At 43.8% G+C, this 21,468-nt stretch overlaps 1 protein-coding gene across 2 annotated transcripts in view; it reads left to right on the top strand.

The window, feature by feature from the left end:
- LOC306665895 (cytidine monophosphate-N-acetylneuraminic acid hydroxylase) overlaps window positions 1-21,468 on the top strand; it is a 66,355-nt gene that overhangs the window by 3,673 nt on the left and 41,214 nt on the right. For both annotated transcript variants that reach the window (XM_079147561.1, XM_079147560.1), the window contains exons 2-3: window positions 8,354-8,557; window positions 11,375-11,466. In XM_079147561.1, coding sequence (XP_079003687.1) covers window positions 8,354-8,557; window positions 11,375-11,466 — 296 coding nt within the window. The remainder of the gene's footprint in view (window positions 1-8,353; window positions 8,558-11,374; window positions 11,467-21,468) is intronic.

Raw genomic sequence — 21,468 nt, 5'->3', positions numbered from 1 at the left:
ATATGTAATTTTGCTGAATGTGTCTATTAGCTCTAGAAACGTTACTGACAGGACTTTCTATAAGCAAGGTCATGTCTGCAAATAGTTTCGCACTTCCTTCTCAGTCTTGATGACTGACTTATTTTTCCTAACTTGCCTGACTATAAACGTCGAATGAAATGAAACCTGCAGTGAAATCTCCAGTAAGAGTGGGGGTGGGGCAGACAGCAGTTCTTATTTTTTCCCCCTGATTTTAGGGAGAAAATATTCAGTTTTCACAAGTAAGTATAATGTTACTGATGGCTTTTTCATGGAGTCCTTGCATCGGATTGAAGAAATGGTTTTTTGTTCTTACTTTGTAGTTTTTTTTTAATTTTTTTTTTTTTAATCATGAAAGGGCATTGAATTTTTTTTTTTTTTTTCAGTTTTCCTGCATCTTGTGATTATATCACCTGGCTACCTCTTACTCTGTTAACATGGTATATGGCATTAGTTGATTTTCAGGTGTCAATCAATCTGACTCCTGGAATAAATCCCCCTCAGTCTAGAAGAATTGGTGGACGGTCCATATTAATTCTTCTCTACCTGTTTGGTAGAATTCACCAGCGAGGCCACCTGGGCCTGGGATTTTCTTGTGGAAAGATTGTTTTTTCTCTTTGTTGCTGGGAGTTGAACTCAGGGCCCCCTGCCTTCTAAGCACATGCTCGACCACTAAACTCCTGTGGGACGGCTTTTAATTGCTGTCAATGTCCTTATCTTAATGTGTTCACATTTCCTATTTCTTCATGAGACGATTTTGGGAGTCTCTGTTCTTCCAGAATCTTACCCCCTGCACCTAGGATGTCTAATTTGTTGGGACAACGTTCTCACCACCCTTTAAATACCTGTGGGATTGATGGTGATACGGTAACATCCCCTCTTGCATTTCTGACTTCTGTGATCTGTGTTTTCTTTTTACCTTGGTCAGTCTTCTTTAAAAGATTTGTCAACATTGCTCTTTGTAACTTTGGATTTATTCATTTTTCCACTGTTTTTGTTTCCTATTTCATTAGCTCCCACTGTTACTATTTTCTTCCTTCTACTTGCCTTGGATTTAATTTGCTCTCCTTTTTCTGGATCTGCAGTCTATATTTTTTGGTAGTTTAATTATCAATTTCAGGTTTCAGTTTGTTTTAATTGACAATAAGCATACATATTTTAGTCTACCGAGTGATGTTTTGATACATATATACACTGTTGTGAGGACAAAATGATGGTACCTCATACCTCCATCAGCTCAAACATCTATCATTTCTTTGGCATGAGAACATTTAGAATCTTCTAGTTATTTTAATACACACTGCAACATTGTTGACTGTGTTGCCCTACATGTTACACATCAGAATTTACTCTTCTTATTGAACTTTAATTTTGTATCCATTGACGAATCTCCCCATCATTCTTCTTAGGCTATTTTAAATTGTGTCTTAAAAATTCAATTTTCTTATGTTTTGCTGTTGGTATGAGAATACATTGATTTCTTAAACTATTGATTATCTACCTAACAACTCTGCTTTGCTCTCATAAAGTCTTAATTTATTCATGGGTTCTTTGTGATGTTTTATGTATATACAATATCATTATCTTCAAATAATGAAATTTTCTTCTTTCATGTCGCTTCTTAGGCCTTTGACTTCTTTTTCTTGCCTTGATACCCTGAGGAATGTTTGGGTCTCCTGAGTTTTTTACAGTGTCTTCCTGATCCAGGGTGAGACTGCATACCACATGACGTCTGGCTTCCAGGCCTCCTGGCCTCTCTTGGCCGCCAGGCCTCCTTAGCCTCTCTTGGTTGCCAGGACTCCTTGGCCTTCCTATTCTGGTGGCCTTGGCAGTTTCAGGGAGTGCTGATCACGTGCTTCATAGGGACCTCTTTGTGGGAATTCGCCTGATGCTTCCTCATGACTAGCCTGGGGCTGTGTGCTTGGGGAGGAAGACAGGTCAAGTGCCATCTCTGACTCTAGTTCAATGGCGAGCCAGCTCAGTCTGTCCCTGTCGGCATTGCCCATGGTCAAGGGGACGAGGCTGTGTTGTCCCACATTGCCATGATAATGGTCCTTCTACTTTCACATGGAACTCTTTGAAAAGAAGCACCCTGTGAGTCAAAGGGTGGGAAGTGATGTTCCCCTTCTTTGAGGGATTTAGAACCTACAAAATCATCTGGGATTATTCCATAAGGGAACTCGCCTGCCCCCCTTTCTGACTCATTCCGTGGCTTATTCATGTTGGTATGGTCTTACAGGTACTTCTTTCTTTTTGCTTTGGGCCCTAATCCAACACTGCTTTATTTTTCACACAGCTCCAGTTTTGGCCACCCGGGGCTCCTCTAGTTGACCCCTTTGTCCCCGGTGGGCACAGTCCCATCCACAGGGCCAGGTCGGGTTGCTCGTCAGCACTGCCTTCTCTCTGACACTGCGAGACGCTCCATGCTAGTCTTGAGCACTTTCTCTCAGTCCTGGAATCAGCCATTTCTTGAAGGCTCTCAACTCGCTATTGGAGGATATGATAAGCCGAGGCCTGGGTGTGGGGCGTGCTATCCCTGGGGCCTTGTTATTTCTGGCGCCCCTCAGCTGGCTGAGCCAGGAGACGAATGTCTGAACACCAACCGGGCATGGCTGTGAGGGCTTCTGTGGGTACCCACTATTTCCATATTAAGGGAAGCAGGGTTCCAGACCAGGTTCTAGCCCAGTCCATTTCCACGTGGACCCCCGGGACCCCTCCCTCACCCTGGACTCATCCCCACCCAGGGGAGGGAACCGGCTCTCGTCCTCGCTGCCCTTTGCCTGATGGTGCAAGGCCAGCACAGGACACAGTGCTGGTGTGTGGTTCCCTTTGTCTGCAGGCTGCTAGAATCCTGGTTAGGGTTTCCAGGTTTCGTTTTGTTTTGTTTCTGGTACCAGAGAGAAGGATTGAGATTATACAGAATCTATGGAGCAATTTTGGAAGCATTAACATCTTGACAATATGGAGTCTTCTTATGTGTGAACATGAAGTGCTTCCCTATTTAATGAGCAGTTCTTTATTTCTCTCATCAGAGTTTTGTAGATTTTTTAAACGTGGCTTTTACATGTATTTTTGTTAATTTAAATGAAAGTGTTTCATTTTTTGGTACTAATACAAATGATATTGTGGTTTTTATTTTCAATTATTCTTTTTCACGGCTGTTGCATAGAGAATTGATTGGCATCTGTGCGTCAACCTTGCATCTTGAGAACTTGCTATCAAAGCTTGTTAACTTTAGGACATTTTTTGTTGATTGCATTTAATTTCACAGACAGTCATGTCATCTGTGGTAATGACAGTTCCTCCCTCTCCAGCCTACCCCTTTTCTTCAGGTCTGTTGCATTACTGAGGACTTCTGTACAATGTGGAAGAGCAGGATCGGGAGGGACGGATGTCCTCACCTTGCTGGTGACCGTGGTGAGAGGCTTCCAGGGGGCATGACATATGTTTTTGTAGATGTTCTTTGTCAAGCTGAAAAGTACTTCCATATTCTTACCTTACTGAGAGTTTTGTTTTTGTTTTTAAATCATGAATGAATGTGAAATTTTATCAAATGTCTTTTCTGTGTCTTTGATATGATCACATGACTTTTCTTTTTCCTTCTGCTGATGTGTTTGAGTATATGAATTTATCTTCAAGTGTGGAACCAGCCTTCTGTAACCTGGAATAAATGCCATTCAGTCGTAGTGTGTCATTCTTATTATGCATTATTGCTGTATTTGATTTGATAATATTTAGTGTGTATTTTTCATCTGTGCTCATGAGTAAGATCGACCTGCACTTTTCTTGTGTTCTTTGCTTGGTTTCAGTAACAGGGTGATGATGGCCCCTGGGATGGATTAGGAGACATCCCTCTTTCTGTCTTCTGGTAGAGAGTGTGAAAGTTGGTATAGTTCATCTCTTAAATTGTCCATAGAATTCACCAGTACATTCTTCTTGGTCTGATGTTCCCTGCTTTAGAAGGTTATTAGTCATTGATCTGATGTAATTTGTAGACGCAGTTCTTTCAGATGGTCTGATTCTTCTTGTACAAGTTTTAGCAGAGTGTCTTTCAAGGAAATGGTCTGATTCATTGAGGTTAGCAAATTTGTGAGTGCAGAGGTTTTCGAAGCATTCCTTTATTTTCCTTTTAATGTCTGTGGGGTCTGTAGTGTTGTCTTCCCTTTCATTTGTCATATTAGTACAGGTGGTCCTTGACTTACAATGGTTTGATTTATGATTTTTTTACTTTATGGTGATGCGAAAGCAATATGTATTCAGTGTAGACAGTGCTTTGAACTTTGCATTTTGATCTTTTCCTGGGAAAGCCATGTGCAGTGTGATGCTCCTTTACGGTGGTGCAGGGACAGTGAGCCACAGCTCCCCTCAGCCACGTGGTCACCAGAGGTCACTAATTACATACTTGTTCTGAATCTTACTAATCTCTAGAAAGAGAACAGGATTGAGAACTGTCGGCGGTTAATTCAGGTGATATGTATAAACTGCTAATGGAATGTAAGTGAATGTGAGTGTCTGCAGGTGCAGTGTTGCTAAACTGGTGTTTGCTAGGTGAGGGATGTTCATGTGTTTTTACTTACCTTATTTCAACTCACAGAGATTCACCAGGACATAACATCTCTGTAAGTCGAGGACCATCTGTGTTTTTCCTTGTCTTCTTCTTTCTCAGTCTAACTCTAGTCCTTCAAATTTTTAAAATCTTTTTAAAAAACCAGCCTTTGGCTTGGCTGATCATTTATTCATTTATTGATTTGCCTACTTTTGTGGTGCTTGGACTCAGTCCCAGGGCCTCCCACCTTCTAGGTAGGCACTCTACACCGAGCCACATTCCCAGCCCGGTTTTTTTTGTTGTTGTTGTTTTTTTCTTTTGGTTTATTATTTTCAATTCCATTGACTTTCTGCTATAATTTAATTTCTTTTCCTCTGTTTACTTTGGATTCAATTTGCTTTTCTGTTTCCAGTTTCCCAAAACTTGTATTATTGATTTAGATTTCAGCGTCACAGGGAACAAAAGGTGAAGTCCCTTTTTCAGACCATGGAGTGTCCATCTCAATCTTGTGAGGGTGGAATGTTTGCCAGATGTCTTCCAAGCGTGCGCGTGTGCACACACACACACCATGAGACAGGGCTGTGGGCCTGCGCTCTCCGAGAGCGTGCTGCATTCCTGAACAGAGTACTCAACACCTTCCCATTCAAAACAAGACAAAAATGATCGAGTTAAACAATAACGTGTAGCAGAGTGGGCGTCTGAACTGACAGCCTTTTCCTCTGGCTGTTTCTGCGTGGCACCCTCTGGATGGGGGCTAAGTTGATGAGAGGTGGCCTTTTCCTGGGCTTTGTGTCCTGCTGGCATTGCCACCCTGTCTGTCCCTCAGCACTGAGGCCAGACGCCCTGCCACTGGCCTCTGAAGCAACCCTCCTGGTTTCTGGGAGCATCAAACCATGAATGAAATTTTCACCTCACAGACCTCTACTACATTATTATTTTTTTTAAGTCTGTATTTTGGCTTTTCATTGTAAGTTTCCAAAGTATCACTCTTCATGCCGGGGGCCCTTGAAATCGAATGTCAACAATGGTCTGAGATACTTATTGAGACAATTTTTATTTTTTTATTTTTAGAGACTGCATTTTGATTCATCGTACACAAATGGGGAACAACTTTTCATTTCTATGGTTGTGCACGATTAGATTCACACCATTCGTGCAATCATACATGTACATAGGATGATGATGTCTGTCGCATTCCACCATCTCTCATACCCCCTCTCTCTCATTTCCCTCTACATAATCTAAAGTTTCTCCACTCTTCTCTCACTCCTACCCTCCCATCCCCATAATATATCATCATCCACTTATCAGGGAAAACATTTGGCCTTTGGTTTTTTGGGATTGGCTTATTTTACTTAGCATGATATTCTCCAATTCCATCCATTTATCTGCAAATGCCATGATAGAATCAACCTAGATGTCCTTCAGCAGATGAATGGATAAAGAAACTGTGGTATTTATACACAATGGAATATTATTCAGCCATAAAGAAGAATAATATAAGGCAATTTTTTAAAAAAATTCATTTATCATATACTTGTTCTAGATTCTACTAATCTCTGGGAAAAGAACAGGATGGAGAATTGTCAGGCAGATAATCCAGGCAAGGTATATAAACTGCTTATGGAGATGAACTACAACTTGCTCCTAGTTCAGGTCATAATTAAGCATCAAGAACAACAAGGGTCAGAATGAGGGCGAGGCCAGGGAGACGCTTGCCTTTATGCAAACAGAAATGGATGATCAAGATGAATGCTATTTTTACACAGTATTTTGAAAATAAAAATCAAAAACTCTGATAAACAAAACATCTAAAACTTAGGATGCTACACTGCCATGCCAACCCACCAGATCTGAGGCAAAAGGAAAAAAAAATGTACATCCCTATACAAATATCTTTGTATATTTCTTTAAAGTTTGTATTTTAAGAACATTGAAGTATTTGAAAAATATCAGAACATTGAAAAGCAGATATATTAAAATCTACTTTGTTCTAAATATTTTATTTACACCAAGACCAGAATCGACAACAATTTTATTTTCTCCATTTTAATGGAAGTAAATCCATCAAGGTATCTTTCAAAATACTTTGGATAAAACTATTTAAAATGTACACAAAAGCAAGCACAAAGGAGCGTACATTTCTTCTTTTGCCATAGGCTGCCCGTGACACTTGCCTCTGGACGCAGACACAGTCAGTCCCTCCTGCTCCTCTGGGGGTGGCCAGAACTTGGGACCTAGCACAGAACTTTGCTGTAGGATCTGCTCAGTCAGGAAAACCACATCTGAAGAGGTTTTCCTCTTGCACTTCTCATTGTTCCAGAAATGGTCTCTGTGCTTACTTTAGCTTGGTGTTAGAGACTTGAACTCATCAGAAGAGTCAAAAACAGGATTCCTGGGCTGGGGAGATAACTCAGCTGGTAGAGTGCTTGGTTCGCGAGCACGAGGCCCTGAGTTTGATCCCCAGTACCGCAAGAAAAAAAAAAAAACAAAACAGGATTCCTGAGGCTCAGAATAGATTCCTTCCTATCAAATCCTTTTAAAATATGAGTGTGTGTATGTGTGAATTTTTAAATATATAATTCCAAGTCTATCGTGAGCAGAAGTACTAAGGATTTTGGACAGAAGCGACAGTGGGACTCGGCTTTGAGGAAGTACTTGAAACCACAGAGCTGAGCCTAACGCTGGAGGCGGCATCTGACATCCTTCCCAGTCTGCTGTTTCAATCACTCCTGTCCCCTGCCTAAAAATTTTGCAGTACTTCTAAAAATGAAAGTAAAAACATCACAAATATACTTGAGCTCCGATTCAGTTTTAAGTGATTATGAGAAGACACTTTTGGCTACTTTTAGTTTGGGGTGAAAGGTAAAATGAAACACGTGCCCCGATAGTTAATGTCCAGGGCATGAAAACCTCTTGGCGATCTCTAAATTCCGTTTTGATTCAGGGTTGCATCCTGGAGCGTCTGTTTAGAAGTAGGGGAGTTTCATGGAGAAAATATAAAAGATCCACTGCTTCATTGGCCAATGGAAATTTAGTCAATTTTTCAAACTGCGGGGAGTTATTTGTTAAGCAGCAGCTATGGAGCACATCACGTGGAAGGCTGTCTGCTAGATGGCGGAGAGGAAACTGGAAAAGACGAGTGTAGGTGAACAGCATGTGTGGTGCGCTCTGCAGGCAGGACTCGCCTGCTGGGCATCTGGGAAGGCTTATCTCAGGAGGGCCTGGAGGGCCACTGAGTCGCCGGAGCCTGGAGGCTGGAGGGGAGAGGTCAGGTGGAGGAGCTGCCGTGCAAACACAGGAAAGTCAGTGGTGAAAGCGAGCATGGCACTCAAGGGAACCTCAGAACTTCCTGGAACCCAAGATAGGGCCAGGTTTCTATGAGAGGTATGATGGGGAGGAAGCAGTATCAACGGAAGTAGTGAACTGGGGTAAACATTCTTCCTAGGCTGAGCGATGCTGTGTGCGAGCACTTGAGTGGCAGAGGTGGGAAGAGCAGCTGCAGTTCTTTCGAAATACCCACGAGCCAGCAGACTCTGGACAGGCAAGTGAGAGGGGTCTAGTTCTCTAGCAAAGAGCATCAGAACCCTAGGGAACCAGGATGCAGACTCACCTTCATTTAAAGGGGGCAGAAAGTGCACCTGGGTGTCCACCCTACCTGGTACTGGGAACAGGGGCTGACAAAGTCTTGAAGGAATGAAAAAGGCTTTTGAGCTGTCGGTTCCAAATGATTGCCCTTAACCCTTGACACTAGTAATCATTCCCTTCCAAATGTCTGCCTTTCCATAGCATGAAACAAACTACTGAGACCCTGCTGTGTCTAGCCCCTGCTGAAGTGGCCAACCTCAAGGAAGGCATCAATTTTTTTCGAAATAAGAGCACTGGCAAAGACTACATCTTGTACAAGGATAAGAACCACCTGAAGGCATGCAAGAACCTGTGCAAGCATCAAGGAGGCCTGTTTATCAAAGACATCGAGGATCTGGATGGCAGGTACAAGGAGTCCTTTGCTTTCTCACTGGCAGCCTGCTGGCAATTAGCTTTGCTAGGAAATGTGCTCGTCTACAAATGCCAAACGCACCAGTCAGCAAACTGCTTCCCCTAGTAAGCCAAGTTTTACTCTTGCTCATGTAGGACACCTCTCTGATCTCAATCGTCTGTCTCACTTAATTTTCCTTTCTCTTGCTAAGAACTCCAATTTAACATCCTGCCTAGCTTGAGAAGGAGTACAACTCCTAGGTTGCCTGAGTTTCTGTGTGGGCATCTGGGGTGCCTGGAGGGCACATTCCCCTCCCTGGGAGTATGCCTCTCTGGGACAATAGGGGCACTTTTTCAAACCCTGTAGGAAGGCAGATACAGTCTTCCTGGCACCAGTTAGGATGACAGTATAAAAACAGCAGAGCCCCAGCTGTCCCTACCCTGAACAGTGGCTCTTCAGATCATTTCTTAGAAGAACAAATGCTTTTGCCAGGGCGTCCCTCAGCCTGATGTTGAGCCACCAGGACAGGATTGTTTTGTAATCAGTGACTGCTAGAGAGATAGCAGCTCTCCTGGGGCATCTGCAAGGTCCTCAAGTGTTCATGAGAACACCCGCGCGATGCAGGCGGAGATTCCGCCTTCAAGTTCTCTGCAGTCGAACCCTCTGTGTGGTCCGGTTGTTGGTGTGGGTCTTATTTCTAAAGTCATCTGTGGGCAAACCAGGGCTGCATCCTCTCGGGGCCGTGCGAACTCCCTGCTGTGACCATGAGGGATTCTGTGGCCTGTCCTAGAACTCCCTGCCAGTCCAGCGCTCTCACACCTTCACAGATGTGCTCTGCTGCACAGCCACCCCGCCCCGCCCAGTGTCGTTAGATCTTCAGAAGCTGATCCTCTCTAGCTCTGGGGGCTCCTTGGTCGTGAAAGCCCTAGACAATCTGTTAAACCTGCACCTCAGGTAAACGTACCCTTAGTATAACTATGTCCAAAGTGGCATGCAGGACATACTAGGACGTGCTTTGCTGGCAGGTCTGCGGGGAAGACCCTCAGGCAATTTGCCAACAGCTGGCCTGGTCGCCCCCTCCTGCCTGTGTCAGGGGAGCCTCTGGTGCACGCTCAGGGCTGCTGAGCTCGACTCCGCTGCCTTGTGAAGTTTCAAGACTGGATTTCCTCCCTTATCTCCTTAGTGAGCTGTTTCACACACTGCCGGTTCTGTAGTCATTTAAGGAGTTGTTAAAGCTTAGTGGTTAAGACAAGATCTCTCCTCCCCAACTGCCTGGGCCCGACTCCACCACCCACCAGCCTGGCGATAACCTTGAATGAGCTTCACAGCCTCTCTGGGCTTCCGTCTGCTCATTGATGAAGTTGAAAGTGGTCACCACGTTGGCGGGTTTCTGGGAGGGTTAAGTGATATCAAATATGAAAAAGCACCTAAAAGAATATCTGGCCTGTGATAGGTGCTGCATGGACGTCCCCTGCTCTGCCATTGCCCTGCCCTGACTCCTGTGTGGCTTGTGTAGGGGCTGTTTATAGGAAGGCAGCTTGCTTTTGCATTCAGATCGTCCTCTAAACATGGCTGCTTTACCACACCCACCTTCCTCCTCCATCCACAGCCTCAGGGGAGCAGGTTCTGTCCTCTTGGTTCTCCAGCACTGGAGGACACAGGGATGTACTGAACCTTCCTCCTCCACGAAGCTCGCCCGCCCACAGCCTCCCGTCCGTACCTCCAGCCCCGTTTACTTCTGAGTCCCCTTTGCTACTGTCCATGGGAAGAAACTGCCTTTCCCAGGCTCCGTCAACAATAGTGACCTCCTTGTTCAGTCCTATCTGCCACTCCGTCGGTTTTCTTCTTGAAATCCACACCACCAAGCTCAGCACATCTTAAAAGCCGTGCTTCTCGGTTGAGAGTCGCAGCCTGTCCCAGGTCCCTGCTTCTGACAGCTTCCCCTCCCAGGGCCCGGCATGCTGGAATGCCCTGTCTTAATCTTTGAAACGTCATGGGCTGCTCATCACTGTGAAAGAGGTGTCATGAAGTGATCATTCCTAACTGAAGTGTGGAATCTGATGAAGATCGAAAGGTCTCAGGACTCGCTTATATATGAAATACATGTTTTTAATTTTTTAAAAATCTGATGTTTCTGGCTTAAGGTATATTTCTTGGTTAAAAAAATTCTTAAAAAAAAAAAAAAGATAAATCCTCATTGGATACACTACCAAAATAAAGAGAAAAAATGAAACTGTTTATGACCACCCCCAACCACACCCTCTAAGCTCAGCTAAGCTTTTCTTTCCTGGGAAAAAAAATAATGTGCATGAGGTAGTCAGCCCGCTTGGTAACACTGTGATTTTCCTAATGAAGTAGGGTTGAATTAGCAAATAAAGAGACACTCAGTTAAATTCAAATTACGGATAAACAGCACCTTCTAGTATTCTTCCAGATGTGGGGTTGGATACGGGGGTGCGAGGCGGGAGGGGTGGGGGTCTGGTCCTAGGTTCACACTATTTTGTTGACAGGCAAAGCTATTCTCTCAACTCTCCTGAACAGAAGAGACTAATTTGGTTTGAAGACTGTTTAATTCTGTTGTCTCCGTTGATTTCTTAACCCACGTCATTTTTTAACATGCAGTTTATCTTCATTCTTTTAATCACCTTTTGATGATTAGACTACATTTCCTCGAATATTCGAGTGTTAACCGTTAATAGTTTTTCTTTCATGGATTTTGTATTCAGCCAACTAATTTAATTTCATAGTCAAATAATGCATCCAAGCCTAATCAAGATTAATTTTTATTTTCACTTTTTCATAATCCTAAGTATAAATTTTTTTCCACCCAGGTCTGTTAAATGCACGAAGCACAACTGGAAGTTAGATGTGAGCACCATGAAGTATACCAACCCTCCTGGGAGCTTCTGTCAAGACCAACTGGGTAAATACCGTCAGTGTCAACTCCTGTCTTCTGCTACTGTCCCTACTGATGTTGACCTTTCTCTAAGTTCATCTGAAGCTTTGGGTAGTTCTGGTTTTAAACTATTAGATCTCTTTTTAAATAACCAACATTGAAAATATGTTAACTCTTTCTCCAAAATATTCCTTCATTCATTCATTGGTTTGGCAAATACTTGTTGAGACTTTACCACATAAAATGATTGTGCTAGATACTGAACGCCACAAAGATGCATAAGATAGAGTCAATGTAAAAGAGACAACAATTACATGCAGTGGTTGGCTAAGGCAAGCCAGGAATAGCTAAGAACAAGGGTGTGATGGTAGGTTTCTCGACAGAGATCCAGCGTACTATGATAGTGGCTTAGAAATCTTATCTGTGAAGAGACACAAGATAAACTATGTTCGCATGTGATCCTCTTAACAGTTTGGTCAAAGTTCACGTGTGAGGGGAAGGGAAGGACATGAACCTAGCTGGTTCTTTCTGACATGGACAAGAAGCCAGAGCTCTGGTCAGATTCCTGGTATGCTGGGTCCACATCCACTCTCCTCCCTCCTACCCAGAAAGGACTGAATAAGAAATAAACTTGTTTCTCTTCTTCCAAAGGACGACATTATGACAAATTTATTTTGCAGATCTTAATTGCTTTAATTACAATTCTGGACATGCTCAGGTTATATTTATTGCCAGAAAAAAAGGAAATGACCGGCATGAACAGTCTGATTGGATACAGAATGCATCTTTTGGGGTTTTCAGCCTCTGATTGGCTAGAGGCTCGTCTACTGCCGTTGGCTGAGACTCAGTTGCTAGGTTACCTGAGCCCTTACTAGTCATGTATCCACCTTAAGTTATGCTCCCATTTCTCTGACCCTTTCAGCAGTCAAACCCTTCACCTCCTGTTTGCTTTCCCTTGAATTTCTGTCCCCTCTACTCCACTGACACGGCTGCTGTCAGGGTGGCCATTGTGCCCCTGTGTGGCTGAACCCGGTGGAGTTTCCCATTACCTCTTGCTCTGACTCAGCAACACGTGCAAGTGGCTCACTTTGCCCCCTCAGTGGGTGTACTTTCTTCTCCTGGCACTTGGGAAGACATACCTCTGAATCAGCTTTCTATTTGCTCCTACAACAAAGCATCACTCACGCAGGGGCTTCAAACCACATGTTTCTTGGGGTTCAGTTCTGAATCTCCAGAGTCCCGCGTGGATTTCCTGGGTGTCCGCAAGGCTACATTCCTTTGGGGAAACTTCAGGCGAGAAGCATTTCCTGGGCTTCTCTAGACAGTAGAAGCTCCCGGTCTCCATTTCCATAGCCAGTCACATTGCACTCTCTATTTTCTGCCACAACATCTGCCTCTGTTCTGCCTGCTTCCACTTAGGATGGCCCCTAATGTTTACTTTGGGCTCGGCCAGAGACTCCAGGATAACTTCCCTACTTCAAGGCTAGCAGACTGGCAACCGTAATAGCATCTGCAACGTTAGTTCCACTTGGTCATGCCTCCCACCTTGTTCAGCTCCCCGGGTTAGAGCACGGACGCCACTCTATCTGCCAGGCTCTCCTGTCAGACATTCGCACCACACTCAGCCACTTCTCAGACTCTCCAGACCGAGAACACTGAGTTGCCCTGGAACTCTCTCCTAAGTTCTGTCTAAACTCTCCCAATGTAACTGGTCACATCCGCTCTCACAGTCCCAAATACTATCTTTACTCAGACAATGACTCCAAAAAGTTTGCCCTGCACTGGGCTCAGTGGTATACGCCTGGAACCCTAGCAACTTGGGAGGCTGAGTCAGGAGGATCACAAGTTTGAGGTCAGCCTCAGATTTAGTGAGACCCTCAGCAACTTAGCAAGACCCCATCTCAAAATAAAAATTAAAAGGACTGGAGATGTGGCTCAGTGGTAAAGTAACACTGAGTTAAATCCCCAGCACTAAGAAAAAATAATTTCCTCTGACTTTGACCTCATCCCTGAGCTCCACTCTGCCCTCTGCCACCCAACTGCTAATTCAATGTATCTTAACATGAATTTCTAATAGACTTGCACGTGCACAGCCAAAAGTGAATATTTCATGCACAGCCTCAACTTATCCTCAAAACTCTCCTCATCCAGCCTTCCCCATCTCTGTAAATGGCACATCTACCACTTGCCCAAAACCTGGGAATCATCCTTGAGTCTTCTCTTTCCCTACACTCCAAATCCAATCACTAGCAAAATGAAGTTGGCTCCCCTTCCCGCCCCCTCACCTTCTGAGCCCATCCACCCCTTCCTCTGCACTGCCTCCACCCACCTCTTGGTCCCTCCCCTTTGGCCTGCATGTCTGGCCTTCCTGCATCTGTCTGCTCTCTCCAGCCCACTGTTTGTTATCACCTGGTCTAATCTTTTGAAGATCCAAATCAATTCACACCACTTTCCAACTCAAAACTCTCCACGGCTTCCGCGCACGCTCCAGAACGTGCCTTCCCTCTGGCCCAGTGAGCGCATCTCAGGGGAACCATGAGCGAATGTCCCCCAGTGCAGCTCCGGGGCTCAGGGCGGCTCCTTCCTAGCAGTTCTATTTACAAAAAAGAAAACCGGGATCCAAATTCCACATGACAATTAGGATAGATCCCAACAGTGATACTGTTGAAGAAGCTAAAGCAACAAGGTGATATTTATGACACTCAAAACTTGAGTCATGAATATCATCTACAGCATATCCCGTTTCTGAAAAGGCAAGTGTATGGTCACACGTGGGTGGCAGAAGGCAGTTGGAGCGGTGGCTCCCTGAGGAGGCGGTTGGGCAGGCTCCTGAGCACTGGGCGGCGACTCTCTACCTCTCCATTTCTTCTTGCTCACATCACATACGCGATGGTCCATCAGGCCATTCCCACCCTGAGCCTCTGTGAGGCTGACTCCAAAGGACTGTAAAGAAAAGGACCCTGCACAGGGACGAAGGGGCCCGGGCGTCCTCCATGTCCACCTAGGGGCAGAGCGCCGCTGCTGAGGGGAGCATCCTTCACCCGAGAAGACAGAATGCTCTTCTGCGGACAGCTGCTCTTTGCTTTGACTGCAAGTTCATCTTCCCTCCGCCTCTCAAAAGGGACACCGGGACCACCAGCTGCTTTCCCCAGTGAGCGCGGCCCGTCTGTGGGCCCGGCCTGGGAAGCCAGCGCTCCTTTACTGGAAGCCAGTTATGGTGCTGCACACATGTTATCAAGTGTATTTGGCATAAAACTGACAAGAAGCCCAGGTTGAGACATAAATACCGTTAGTTTGCAAAAGTGAGAGGATCTTAGAAGAGCAACTTCATGAAATTCAACTCAGAAACCCATGGCTGCTTAGGGGCTTTTCTGGAAACCTGAGGTCTATTAGACAAGACCCAAGAGAGCCGCTGTAGCCCGGTGGTGAGGGCGACAGCAATGGGCTTGCCAGGCTGCCTTCCTGACCCGGCTCCATGAGGCTGGGTGAGTTACACAGAGTGGAGATGATATTGTTAGTAGCCATCTTATTGGCTTGCTGTAAGGATTTTTTAAAAATTAATACTTGTTCAATTCTCAGTACTTGATACACAACATAATGATTTATTTGGATTGTATGTCTCAAGTAACCTGCACAAAACCTCTGAGACCAGACAGCAGGAGCAGGAAGGAGATTTTCCTTCCAGCATCCCATGAGGTCAACTGGAAAGGTTAAGGCTGGAGCTGCTGTAGAGGCTGATGCTACTGCTGGGGTGGGCAAGGGGCAAGGCCAAGGGAGGCAGCTGGGGGGCGGGCAACTTTTGCTCAGCTGAGGAAGCCCCATGAGGTAGGGAAGATTTGCAAACAGAGCTTGCTTTTCAGTCCAGTGCTGCCAAGACAGAGATGATTTCATAGAGTCCCAAAAAATAGTTGGGCTCAGTCCACCTGGGGCAGGCTCTCAACTATGAGTATTATAAAAATATATGGCCACAATCAGAACGCTGGGATTCAGAAAAGCAGAAGTGGGAAGAATGTTACCTATTCTCTCATCAGGGAAGCTGTTTTGATATATCTCATTCCAGACTTTGCTGCTGTCGCCTCCCTCCCGAACCATCCTCTCTCCCCTTCCTCCTCCTGTCCTCCTCCTCCTCCTTCATCACAAAACAATCCATGTGCCATAAAATTCACCCTTTTTAAAATGTCCCATTTAATAATTTGTACTGTATTCACATGGCGTGCAACCACCACCACGATTAAATGCCAAACATTTCCACCACTCCAAAAAGGAACCCTGCAAGTGAGAACGATCACTCCTCGTTCCTCTTTATTCCTAGCCCCTGGCAGCCAGTAACTGACTCTCCATCTTCATGAGTTTTCCTTTTCTGTATATTTCACATATTTGGTGTAACACAGTGTGTGTCTGGCCTCTTTCATTTTGTATAATGTTTTCGAGTTCCACCCATGTCACAGCGTGTATTGTTCTTTACCTCCTTCCCTTGAGTGGCTAAGAAGGATGCTTTGTGTGGCTATATCCCACTTTGACCAGGACCACTTTGTCCTGTTCTATAAACAGCCATGTGCAAACTTTCCTGTGGACCTTTGTTTTTGGCTCTCTTGGTGGTACACACCTAGGAACAGGATTGCGGGGTCAGGAGGCACCTTGGAGGACCCTGACTCTGCTTCTGCAGCTCCACGCCTTTTACATGCTCATCAGTTAGCTGTGATGGCTCCCTTCCTCCACACCCTCTCCTACACTCATTATTCCTTTCTTGCTGATCTTCTTTGAGGCTCAAATATTTTGGTAACTTTGTTGAAAATCAATTGATCACAAACGCAAGGGTTTATTTTCAAGTTTTTCACATCAGGAAGTGTGAGTCTTTGTGTTTTATTTATCAGGATTTATTGGCTCTTCTGGGTTGGTCTTTTGATCTTTCCATGTGAATATTGCACTCAGCTTTTTGATTTTTTGAAAAAAGTATTAAAGGCAGTGGGAATTTCAATAGGAATTCTATTCAGTCTGTTAATTTGAGGAAGTATTTCCATCTGAACAATACCTAGTCTCTTGATCCATGCACATGGGATGCCTTTTGATTTACTGAGTCTTCTGAAATTTCTTTCAACCATGTTTTATAGTTCTTGGAGTATAAGTTTTATATTTCTTTTGTTAAACTTACTCCTAAGCACTTTTGACTTTTTGGTGCTGTTGTAAATGGAATTATTTTGTGAGTTTCATTTTAAAACTGTTGATTGCTAATGTATAGAAATATCATAATTTTTTTCTATTGACCTTATGTCCTGTAGCCTTGCTGAACTCATTTATTAAGTCTAATAGTTTCCTAGTGGAGACCTTAGGATGCTCTACATACCAGACTGTGTCCTTTGTGAATAGAGATAGATTTACCTCTTTCTTCCCAGTCCGGATGTCTTTTATTGCACTTACTTGCCAGTTGTTTAGATAAAACCTCCAGGAAGAAGTGGCAAGAGCAGGCCTCTTTGTCTTGTTCCTGCCTTTAGGGGAAAAACCTAAACCATGGTGTTTTCTTAGATGCTTTTTATCAGACTGAGGAAGTTCCCTTCTATTTTCAGTTTTGTCAGTGCTTTTTTTATATCATAAACGAGTGCTGTATTTTGTCAAATGCCTTTTCTGCATGAACTGAAATGATCATGTGTGTTTTTTTTCCCCCTCATTTTGGAATGTATTATAATGGCTGATTTTTTTTTTTTTTTTTTTTTCTCAAATATTGAAATGGTCTAGTATAAACCCTTCTTGGTCATGTTTAATTTTTTGTATTTCTAAATTATATTTAGTTAAGGCTTTTTGTATCTATAATTGTAAGAAATATTGGTATTTTGTTTTTCTTTTCTTGAAATGTCTTCACCTGACTCTATGATCAGGTTATTTCTGACCCACTGAATTGGGAAGTGTTTTGTTGGTATATAATTTCATAGTATTACCTTATGATCCTTTTTATTTCTGTAAGTTCAACAGTAATGTACTCCTTTTTTATTCTTGATTTGAATAATTTAGAGACCTCTATTTTTAAAAAAACTTCAGTATAACTGAAGTTTTCTCAATTTCTTGATCTTTTCAAAGAGTCAAATTTTATTTTCATTGATGTTCTCTTTTGGTTTTGTATTTTTATTTATTTCCTTTTGCTTGCTTTGCATTTAGTTTGCCCTTATTTTTCTAGTTTCTTCGGTAAGAGATTGAGATGTTGGGTTGAGATTTTTCTTTTTTAATGTAAATATGTACAGGAATAAATTTCCCTCTTTGCACTGCGTTAGCTGCATTCTGTTAGTTTTGACAAATTATTTTTGAGTTTTCATTTGTTTCAATTTCCTACCTTCCTTCCTTCCTTCCTTCCTTCCTTCCTTCCTTCCTTCCTTCCCACCTTCCCTCTTCCTTGGTACTTAGGACTGAACCCGGGGCTACTTTAGCTCTAAGCTATAGCCTTAGCCCTTTTTATATTTTGTTGTGAGGCAGGGTCTCAATAAGTTGCTTAGGCCTGTCTTGAACTTGTGATCCTCCTGCCTCAGCCTTCCAAGTAGCTGGGAATTTGGTGTGTACCACCGTGCCTGGACCAATGTGTTTCCTAATTTCTCTCATGATTTCTTCCTTAATCAATTTGTTACTTAGAACTAGGTTGTTTAATACCTACATATTTGCAAATTCCCCAATGTTGCTCTCTTATGGATATCTAATTTTATTGCATTGTGTTAGAGAACATATTTTATGTATACTTTTGTGCCTTTTAAATTTATTGGAACTTGTTTTATGGCCTAACATATGGTCTGGTTTATGGTCTTGTTGGTCTTCTATTTCCTATTATCTTCTATCTAGCTGTTCCATTCTTCAGTCTTCATTTTAGGCTCAGTTTTACAAACAGTTGTAATCACTTTCCATGTTGTTTCTGCATCTCGATGTTTGTCCTGATAACATTATAATAGGTATTAGTCACGTCGGGTCAGGGTCTCCGCCCGGTGGCCAGCGGCTCAGGGGTGCGGTGCGTTCTGAGGGCCGCATCAGTGCGCAGGCGTCACAAAGTGCTGGACGGCCCAGGGGTCTGGCCTTCCCGGCCTGCCGCATGCCTGGCTGATCCAGTGCGGCCCACGCTCCTGAGCAGCGGGCCTGCGTAACCCTGGGCGGTGCTGACTACTGTGAGCAGTTGCAGCCCAAGCTGAGCACTTGTGTATCTAGGAGCAGGGACGTGCAGTAAAATAAGGCGCCAGAGGTCTTCAGTGGCACGCCTGCCTGGGCTTCCGTGGTGGAGGAGCAGGGCTGGAAGCGGCCCGCGGGGAGTCCAGGCCTGGGCAGCGCGCGGCACGCCCCGGACCTTGCGACCTGCACTCCCGGGTGTTGTCACAGATAATACTTCTTTCCTTAACAGTCGAACCTGGCTTACTCTGACTTTTTAACATTACGAATGTCTGTTTTTGTTTTGTTTTAACTTTTTGACTGTATCCACACTTAGTCTAAAACAGAAACACGTTGTGTAGTTGTACAAAAGTATTTTCCCCCTTATATCCTTATTGGACACGTTTTCCTCTACTTTTAAAAATCTTTTAACTTACACTTGTTTTGTGAATAGCTAAGACACACTATGAGCAGCTTAAATTCCAGCAGAGAAAGGTCTAAATAAATTATATGTTAGTATTTAACGTGAACATACTTTAAAAACATGTATATGGTCACGCAGCTCAAATGATGCTTCCGTCAATGACGGGCCAGTTGACAGTGGCCCCTGAGATGAAATGGGTGCTGGAAAATGTCTAGCACTTGGTGAACACACCGTTGAAGAGGCAAGAAAAAGGAGAATGTAAGAGAATGGAAAGAAGAGCTCCTAAGAAAACCCACTGCGAAAGGCTTGGCAGCCGCTTTTGCAGACCAACAAGCTTCTTACAAAGTTAAAAAACAGGGACTCCAACACCAGAAGGTTTTCCTCAATAGAATCCTCACAGGGTGTCACATGCTTACAAGCAAATCTGTGGCAAATAAAGGAACCTAACCAAGCAAGCTGCCCTGGACCTCCTAGAAAGAGTGTCCCGTCCTCAAGAAAGCCCCAGGTGGGTCCTGCAGAAAGGGCTTTTGGTTTTTATCTACAGCGCGATTGTCAGAGAAGGGAAGCGCCAAGCCTGTTCCTGCGCGAAGACCTTCCTGCGGGACACGGAGCTGGAAGGCCAGGTAGTGGGCACCCCGGCCCCATAGGACCTACGTGTGTGACGTGTGCTCCCAGGGAAGCCAGAAGCTGAGCAAGGTTGGGACAGGGAGTCTTCCAGGCAGATCTGGTCACTGATCTGGTCATCTGTGAGGGCAGAGAGGGAGAACATAACTCAGGAGGGGCAGGGGGAGGAGGAAAAGCTTTTAGAGGAGGTACATTATTATATTTTCAATGCTCTCTTTGGTGTGGTCCCTCAAATGACCTAGAAAATTGGAAGTTTGACAGACAAATCTTCATTCTCCACAACTGAGACAAATTCTAAAGTGCTCCATTTTTTAATTCTATGGTCATTTTTACTTCCGTTTCTTCCTTAGGCAGTTTTTTCAAAGTGAGTATGGTTAGCATTGGTTGGAAAGGTGTGGGTGAAAACGTCTTTACATGCTTTGAGGGTGTCGCAAAGCACATGGCGTCAAGGACAGGGTGGAGATGCCCTTTTTCCCATGTTTAGATTTGTTCTAATTAGTCATATATGACAGGAGAAAGCACTATGACACACCATACACAAATGGAGTATAGCTTCTCATTCTTCTGGCTGTACGTGATGTAGAATCACACCAGTCATGTAGTCATATATGTACACAGGGTAATAATGTCTGATTCGCTCTACTGTCCTTCCGACTCCTAAGCCCCCTTCCCTCCCTTCTGCCTAATTCAAAGCACCTCTATTCTTCCCTAGCTTCCTCTTATTGTGAATTAGCATCTGCATATCAGAGAAAACACTTGGCCTTAGTTTTTTGGGATTGGCTTATCTCACTTAGCTATATTCTCCAACTCCATCCATTTACCTGCAAATGCCATAATTTCATTCTTCTTTAAGGCTGAGTAATATTCCATTGTGCGTATGTATCACATTTCCTTTATCCATTCATCTGTTGAAGGACACCTGGGTTGGTTCCACAGTTCAGCTATTGTGAATTGAGCTGCTATAAACATTGATGTTGCTGCATCACTGTAGTATGCTGATTTTAAGTTCTTTGGGTATAAACAGAAGCGTGGGATAGCTAGGTCAAATGGTGGTTCCATTCCAAGTTCCCTGAGGAATCTCCACACTGCTTTCCATAAAGGTTGCACCATTTTGCAGTCCCACCAGCAATGTACAAGTGTACCTTTTTCCCCACATCCTTGCCAACACTTATTGTTCTTTGTATTCTTGATAATTGCCATTCTGACTGGAGTGAGATAAAATTTTAGGGTAGTTTTGATTTGCATTTCTCTAGTTGCTAGATATTTTGAACAATTTTTATATATTTGTTCATTAATTGTATTTCTTCTTCTGTGAAGTGTCTGTTAATAACCCATTTATTGATTGGGTTATTTATTTTTTGTTTTTTTGTTTTTTGTTTTTTTTGTGTGTGTGTGTTAAGTTTTTGAGTTCTCTATATTTCCTGGAGATTAGTGCCCTATCTGAGGTGCATGTGGTAAAGATTTTCTCCCAATCTGTAGACTTTCTCTTCATGTTATTGATTGTTTCCTTTGCTGGAAAGAAGCTTTTTAGTTTGAATCCATCCCTTTTATTGATTCTTGATTTTAGGAGTCTTGTTAAGGACATCAGGTCCTCAGTGGACATGGTGAAGATTTGGGCCTACTTTTTCTTCTGCTAGGCGCAGGTCTCTGTTCTAGTGCTGTCTTTGGCCACTGCAAGTTGAGTCTCCTGCCGGGTGAGATGGGGTCCAATCTCATGCTGTTACCTGTGGCTTTCCGGTTTTCCCGGCACCGTTTGTGGAGTGGCTGTCTTTCGAGACGCCCTTTTGACAGGGCCTGCCCTGGTCTCAGCCTGCGTGTGCCCTCGGAGAGCACGGATGGAATTGCCACTGTTTATCGGGATCAGTCGT

The sequence above is a fragment of the Sciurus vulgaris genome (assembly GCF_902686455.1).
Source record: "Sciurus vulgaris genome assembly, chromosome: 7".
Taxonomy (NCBI): domain Eukaryota; kingdom Metazoa; phylum Chordata; class Mammalia; order Rodentia; family Sciuridae; genus Sciurus; species Sciurus vulgaris.
The sequence above is the reverse complement of the archived record's forward strand: the minus strand, read 5'-3'. Positions and strand labels throughout refer to the sequence as shown.